The sequence below is a fragment of the Chaetodon auriga genome, chromosome 19 (genome assembly GCF_051107435.1).
Source record: "Chaetodon auriga isolate fChaAug3 chromosome 19, fChaAug3.hap1, whole genome shotgun sequence".
Taxonomy (NCBI): Eukaryota; Metazoa; Chordata; class Actinopteri; order Chaetodontiformes; family Chaetodontidae; genus Chaetodon; species Chaetodon auriga.
The window spans coordinates 12,443,390-12,451,487 of NC_135092.1; the positions used below are offsets into that span (position 1 = coordinate 12,443,390).

The window sequence follows — 8,098 nt, forward strand, 5'->3', positions numbered from 1 at the left end:
GTTGCTGATTATATCCTGTAAAAAGCTCATTACAGTCGAAATGGTTAATCATTGAGTTCTAATTTAAAGCTCAACAACCTGTTGTGGCGTTTGTTTGCCAAAAACCACACATTGAAATATCACATGATTAATCAGGATAGACTAGTGACATGGAAATACTCTTTGAGGTGCATTTAGGGATGTATTGGTGCAGCTAAAACAGTCCTGAAGTTGTGGTAATTAACCCTCGGACAGATTTTAACATCTCTGGAACAAAGCCAGATGTCCTGTGGCTGATCCAATTTAGCAACTTTTGTGCTCACTGATTGTTTGTGTGGCTGAATTGTAAGAGGAGAAGAAACAAACATGCTTGAAGAGGGAAACAGAAGTCGAACGTGCATTTCCTGCAGACATATGCTTTGATTTCGGCCCTGTGAAACACAATGGAAGGGGGGCTGACTCCCCTCAGCAATGCACCAACAGGAAGACGCACATTCACTGGATGGGAGAAAATACATTCCAGCAAGACTTAACGAGCTATCACAAGAAACAGAGGGAGACCAGAGAGAGACTGTGTTTTTTTCAAAGCACCTTTTTTTTTTTTTATTACAAATCATTAACATCATTTCAAAATAATGTGTATTCACAAAATGCTTTCATGTATTTGTCAGGAGCAAATTCATTGTCATTCTAATACTCAACAAACATGCGCAAACTCATTCTTCACACACACACACACACACACACACACACACACACACACACACACACACACACACCAGCACACTGTCAAAGCAGTCACCTTTTAATTGGGCCCTCCGCCAGCTTGAAAACATTTGTCAGCTGCCATCTGTCTGTCTGTCTGGGATCCCCCCCCCCCCGCCAACCACTATCTCCGTCTCTCCTTACAACACTCTTATCAGACTTCAACACCCCACGTCTCTCACACACACACAAAAAACACACGCTGGCTGTGATGCAGATAGTACAGACTGAGCTGAAGAGTAGGATAGTCTGACAGAAATCACACCTCAAGTGCTTACAAATGAAAACAAGAACAGCAGGGGCAAATGCATGAGGAATACACTTCGCTGGGACTTGAGGACAGAGTTCAAAGCTCAGTATTTTGCATAAAGTCCACAGGAGAACTAAAAGAAACATGAGCATGAGGTCCTTTTGAAAAGTCTGGTTCATGCATGGTCCCTTGTATTAAATAGTTCAGTTTTGCTGCCCTGCTACTGAAAGTGAGGCTGGAGCTTGAGTGTGGTCAGACCCCAAAACCACGAGCCTGCCCGCCGTCTTCACTGGTCCACGGAGTCAGAGAGGAGCGAAGGTGGCACCTTGTGACTGACCATGTATGGGCAAGCACCCAGCACTGTTAAGATCTGATTTACCTGCATTGTTCTGCATTGTTCACCTCTTTCCCAGCGTGCATCTGGGCCCTCAGCTGTCGTCACACCTTTGTGGCCAGAGACTGAGCCTCTGTCTTCTGAGAGGACAGGGAGCTGGCGGGACTTGCATGCAAGGACTTCTTCAGGTTGAGTAGGCACAGACACTGGGATCTGAAGCGTAGGTCGAAGAAGGCGTAAAGAAAGGGGTTGAGGCAGCTGTTGACGTAGGCCAGGCAGGTGGCGTACGGGTGAGCCAGCAGCAGGAAGCGAAGGAAGGCACAGGTGTCTGGAAACAGGTCCAGGTAGGAGAGGGCGTCAGCACTCTTCACGATGTGGAAGGGCATCCAGCAGGCGGCAAACACCACTACCAGCGTGGTGATGATCTTCAGCAGCCTCCTCTTACGCTGGTCCTCTTTGCGCAGAGTGTTGAAGTGGCGGGTGACGGTGCAGCCAATGAAGCCATAGCACACCATCATGGCCAAGAAAGGTAGGAGAAAGCCCAGAACTGAGGAGGAGATGCTGAGGCCAGCGATCCACAGGTTCTCTTGTTTTTGTTGGCTCTTGTTGGTCAACACCAGGCTGAAGTCCATGGCGCAGGATGTGCGGTTGCTGGTTTGGTCATATTTGGTGTTGCGGAAGATCAGAGTCGGGGCGGCCAGGAGACCAGACAGCAGCCAGATGGCTGTCAGGGAGGCTTGTGTGTGTCCACGAGTGCGCAGCTGGGTGCTGGACAATGAGTGGACGATGGCCAGGTAGCGGTCGAAGCTCATGCAGGTGAGGCAGAAGACGCTGGCATACATGTTGAGCAGGACCACGTAGCTGCTGATCTTACAAAGGGCCACTCCAAAGGGCCAGTGGTAGCCCATGGCTGTGTAAACAGCCCACAGAGGTAGAGTGACCACAAAGGTGAGGTCAGCCAGGGCCAGGTTGCCGATGTAGACGTCAGCGGCTCGTCTCTTACCCTGGGCTCTCCACACGGTGAAGATGACCACTCCATTTCCAGAGAGGCCGAGGATGAAAATAAGCATGTACAGCACCGGGATGACGGAGTATGACGGCGTCCACTCGGAATAGTCACACATGCTGGAGTTTTCCGAATCCTCGTAGTCGTAGTACTCATAAGGACCCTCAGTCGGCTCCATCTCCATTCTCTTCTCTTCTTATCCTTTTTCTAATAAAAAGAAAAATTGGTGTGGTGCAGATGGATCCACAGTCGTTGTCAGCACTGTGAAGTCTGTTGCTTCATGTGTGATCTGCCCACCCTTATATACGCCCCCCAGACAATGTGTCCTCCCAGGACTCCCCCCTCTTCCCTCCCACTGTGCTCCTCCTCTCTGCTCTGAACATGCTCTTTCACTGCGTACACGCCCACTTTTCTCTCCATTCATTTCAGTTGTGCTTCACAACATAATGTGAGTCACTTTCTTACATGTACTACAGGTTGAAACTCCAGTACTTTATTTTTCAGGATGTCCCTTCTTTTCCCTCTCTTTTCATGCACAAAGTATGAGCTACAGGAATCGATCTCGACAGGGGCAAAACGAAGCTCTGTCTAAACTACACATCATTAATAATCATTCAAAAACACTTTTTTCACTTTAGGGAACAAGAGTGAATTAGACACATTTGGACCGTAGGCCATGAGTCAAGTCTGGGCATGACAAGTTTCATGAGGTACTCAATTTTAATATCAATTGAGAGTCCTTGTGGAACCCAAGCACTCTCCTGAAATGCAGATGAGCTGCACTATTTACATTTCTGTCAGTGTTTTCATGTCTGTACATGCTCAAACAAGTACAACCGCAACCTAAAAGGAAAATAAAGATTAGTTTCACTTTGATGAAATGTAGCTTTGTCAAAACTCTGACCTCAGACCTTTAATTGAAAATATACAATAATACCACACTGTACCACACAACAGCCTTCAGTTAAAGTGCTAAATTGCATTTACACTCCATTAATTTTTTTAAAGACATAATAATTTAAAGATTAAAAATAAAGGACATTTAGATTAGACAGAATTTTTAAAAATTTATTTAAGTTTTGTTTATTTAAGAAGAAAAATAAATAGATTATCTTAATTGTCATCATGCATTTAGGTGTCTGTACTCACAGAAAAGTGTCTTATAAACAACTAAATTGACAAATGACAGCCAGTATGATACACAATAAATTGACATTAATTAAAATCAGGGGTAGCAAATGATAAAAACAATGAAATATATCAACACATGCTATGAAATAAAAGATCTGATGTGCATGAGTGTATTAAATGCAGAGGACATCCTGAATATTTCTACATGATTGAATGATGCAACCATAAAAATACGGCGCACTGCTTGAATATTTCACTGTAAACATTGTACATACAGTTCAATGAAGAGTTGGAACAAGCTGATACAGAATATATGTTATCCTGTTGTGGCATGAGGGGATGTTTTTCAACTTTAAAGCTACTTCCTCTTTCTTCTTCTTGTTCTTCTTCTTCGGTGTCTCTTGGGTGTATTTTTTGGCCCAGGTGGGACAGCTCAGTCTTCAGTCTGCTCCGTCTCTCAGCAGATTGGCAGCAGTGGCGCCAGGGCACCGACCTTTAGACACAACTACTGTATCACTCAACAATGTTTTCCTCCACCGATCCCTTCCTCCACCCCTCCATCTCTGCCTCCTCCACCCTCCCCCTCTCATCTCGGCCTTCCTCTGATTATAAAGATGAGGGACGATTCCCGTCTCCTCTGCTTTTACCATCACGGACTCTCCGAGAACTGTTTGTTGTTGCCAAATTATTGTGATGCAAGCTTGTGGCACTCCACAATCAAACTGATGCGATTGTGTTTGTGTGCCTCCTCCTGAACACTCTTGCTCTGCTTGATTGTCCAGCTCTTTGTCCTTCCGGCAGCACAGGAAAAGAGCAGAGTGAAGTGAATCAAAGCAAGCTTCCTATCTGTACTCTGGCGGGACCAAGGTCTGTTTATAGCTGTGTTCGCTGACAGGGATGTGAATAAACCGCTAAATAAAACATCAGGCCTTGATGAATACAATCCACCCACTCACTTTTCCCAAACCTTTCCCGAGCAGTTTTAACAGAAGAAATGAAGTCTGCTGCAGATGAAGATAAATTGTGAATCTGATGTGTTGTTGAAACCATGCAGCATGACAACAATCCCATTTCCTCTTATTTTTAACTCTTCGGAGTGACAAGTTCCAATTGGCCTGACTTGCAAAGCATCCATCCTTTCACTCAACATACCAGGGACCCTGTTTCCACAGCATTCAGCTCGTGTTTTTCCCCTTAATTGTCCACCTGTGTCTCAAATTGATTGTTGTTATTGTTGCCGCTGTCCTCTCATGTGTGGCCATGTGTGCTGTAAACCACACACCATGAGGGCACCAAGACATTCCCCCTGTTTGCGCTCGTTTAACCACACCAAGGCGTTTCATCCGTCCGTCATCCTTTCCCTTCATTCCACCATCATCCATCAGCGATGAGTTGGTAACTGACAGCATATCCGGGGGATATTATAAAGGACGAGTACTTGTCTCTCAATATACACACAAAGGCAGAGAGACGCAGAAAACACACACGTCTTTCCTCAGAGCGTCCCTCTCATCTTTTATCGTGGCCTTGCATGTTTATGAGCCTCTTTTTGGTGATACTCGCAGCACCAAAAGAGCGTGAGGTGGGTGTTCTTGTTGTTTGGGAGCGTGTGTGAGGGTTGGCGGGGGTCCGACAGTTGTTTGATGTGTGTGTTAAGCTGTCATAGACCACATGCACGGGCCCCCCTGCGCTGAGACAGCTGGCTCCTCAAGGCTTTACTTGTGACTGACTCTGAGTCAGACTTTTCCAGCTCCTCTGAAAATTCATGATATCACACGTCTGACTTGTTTGCAGCTTGACAGTCCTGACGACAAATAGACCCACAGGCAAATACTGAGTCATCAGCGCCATGCATCACCAATCACATCAACAGTCTGATCTGCACTTTTAATTATCTGAGTGCCGTCGAAGCTAACACTTCCAGCACGGCTGGAAAGCTTGAACATTTGGGCGTCGTAGCTGCCTGCTCCACTTGGCTGTTCCGCCTTTACTGTTTTCAAGCAAAGAGCTTGAGGTGATCGACACCAGCTTGTTAGACACAAAGGCCACAAGGATGGGAGCGGTTTACACCTTTTCATACTCACTAATGTGGCTTCAGCTAGAGTTTTACAGCTGTTTGCATGGATGAAACAGTTCTTAACTAGTCTGTGAAATGTCTAGCTGTACCTGTATCCTTCACTCCATTTGGCAGAGTCTTTATAAGACTGTGACTGCTGGTGGCAGATCAGACTGTGTGACAAAAGTACTTTCTCTTGCATTGTATCTTCTGGAGCCGGTGCAGGTAATAGGATTGGGTGTGATTGAACAGGACTAGACGGCAGGGCAGCAGAGAACGGACAACTTGCTGGAGCTCCCATGTAGGCATCCCTGTTTTTTCATAAGTCAGGTTGGCTTCTCCTGTTCAGGGTCATGTAGGGTGCTGGTCTTACTTACAGCATTACTCCATCACTCTTCTGACAGACCTTGTGACAGGTCAGGAAGCAGCCACAGTGCAGTCTTCTTGCTGAGTTTGTATCTATATGAAAACAGTGCACTCTTCTGACCCCACACAGCACACATGCACAGAGTTCACAAGATGTTTTCCTGACCTCACAGCCTTAAGACGACCTCCACTGCACCGCAGTCTCTCAGACGTCTACACCAGCTATTCAGAGCAAGCAGCTAACCCTCAAGTGGATGACCAATTTCTGTTTTCTGCTTGCGTGCCAGTCGACCGGGGGACTCTGTTGATATGAATCTTCCTGCTTTCAACATGTTGATGTCTCCTCAGCCAGTTGCAGCTGAACAGAAATATTTATCAAATACAAATGTGAGGACAGAAGAGGGAAATCCCGCGCAGTTTTCACAAAAAGGGTATAAATAGTTCAAACTTGCGCTCAGGGTCAACTGTTCGAAAAAGGTGGAGCATCTCCTCGTCTCTTACGCAGGAGAGCTGACAAGAGTTTAAATCAGCGCGAACAAAAGGTAGAGGTCCATTAATCATTTATAGAAGCAGTGAAGTAACTGCAATTCATGCAGACTGTGGTTTGCTAAAACAGACAAAGGGTTAGGATAGGTGTGTATTTGTACTTGTGGCAACTCCCCATTACGAACGAACCTTCATTAAGTCATATATTTTGTTGTTCCATGATATGTACAGTGTATGTAAATACAAACCACAAAAGAACTACTTGGCGGAGTGCGCGTGTAAGAATACTCACTATACGTTCATCTGAGCAAGGAAGGCCCTCATCCCAGCTCCCGCATGCCGCCATTTGTAATGTATTGTGCATCATTCAGTACTTAACGTGCACAATATGAGTGTATGACTCGACTTGCATACAAAATTGGGTTACGAATGTAAGCAAAGAAAGGTTCTCGTTCGTAAACCGGGGGCTCCCTGTACCTGCTAAACATCAACATGCCAGCATTGTCATTGTGAGCAAATTAGCATGCTAATGTCGGCATTTGAGAGAGGACTGGGACCACAAGCTAACCTGTCTCCTTGAGAGGCATGGTGCAATTTCCTGTTTTGCTTTTGTGATACTGAAATTAAATGTGACAAGCTAAAATGTAATGTGAGAGTGGCACAAGTATAGAAAAAGTTAGCAAACTCAGTAAAGTTAGTTACAAAGCAATGTCTAACTAAAGTTTGCTGACGTTAGCCACTATAAGCTGCTGGCCATACCAGACCAAGCAGCTCCAGAACAACTCAGGGTACTAAACTGAACAAGGGTGCATTTTTGTTGCATCGACTCTTCATTCTTTGAGTAGATTTTTATTGTGTAAGTGAGGCCGAGTATCCCCTCATTCCTCCTGCTTCCCAAAAGTGTGAATGTTTGTGCATTCCAGCCCACATGCCTAGTTGGAAAAGATTATATTCTGATGATTGTGACATAACATCAGGGTGGTAAGTATAACAGAACGTCATTTATTAATTGCAAAACCTCCTATGTGGTCTACAGACTTCAGTGTCCACGTGGTTGTTTTTATATTGGGAGAACAAAGCGTAAACTGAAGGCAAGATTAGCCGAACATAACCACGTTATAATAACTTAAAAAGGCTCTTACAGTTGTTGCTTTATTGCATACCAGGCACCGAATTTCAGAGCATTATCTCATACTCAACAAACCTACCCTGAAAATGCTTAAAAACACAAAATTTAAATATGCTGACCCAAACTACTTGTGAAGAACAGAGATAAGTCGAGAGCCTCCCTGCTGTCTCAACACCAGACAGCTGCAGTTCGAACTGCACCCACATTTCCCTCTTCCTGTGGCAGACGTCCAGCAGGCGGGAAACCTTCCTCTGCTGCACTCAGACTGATATTATTCACAAAATCGTGTGAAACAGCGATGGGTCAGAGAACAGGAGGTAGTCTAAAAGCTGTGTGAATTATTCTAAAAGTGCTGCAGGATTTACAAAGCTTTTAAGTCTTTTATCCTTCACATGTAACATGAACTGTTTTACTGATTTTTATGGCTGTCCGAACTTCACAGAGTTTTGAAACACAAGCCTCCGGTTTTGCTTCAAGGTTGAGAGATGTACACACACGCACGCACACGCACACACACACACGCACAAAACACACTCCGTGATCCTACAAGCTCGCACACTAATGTAACACCCATGACTTCACTGGATGCAATACAA

General features: G+C 45.1%; 1 protein-coding gene across 1 annotated transcript; it reads right to left on the reverse strand.

Moving 5' to 3' along the window:
* Window positions 1-559: 559 nt before the first annotated feature.
* Window positions 560-2,589, reverse strand: LOC143337639 (apelin receptor B-like). The gene has a single exon (XM_076757296.1). The coding sequence runs from the start codon at window positions 2,516-2,518 to the stop codon at window positions 1,433-1,435; it is 1,086 nt and encodes a 361-aa protein (XP_076613411.1). The 5' UTR covers window positions 2,519-2,589; the 3' UTR covers window positions 560-1,432.
* Between the last annotated feature and the right edge of the window lie 5,509 nt (window positions 2,590-8,098).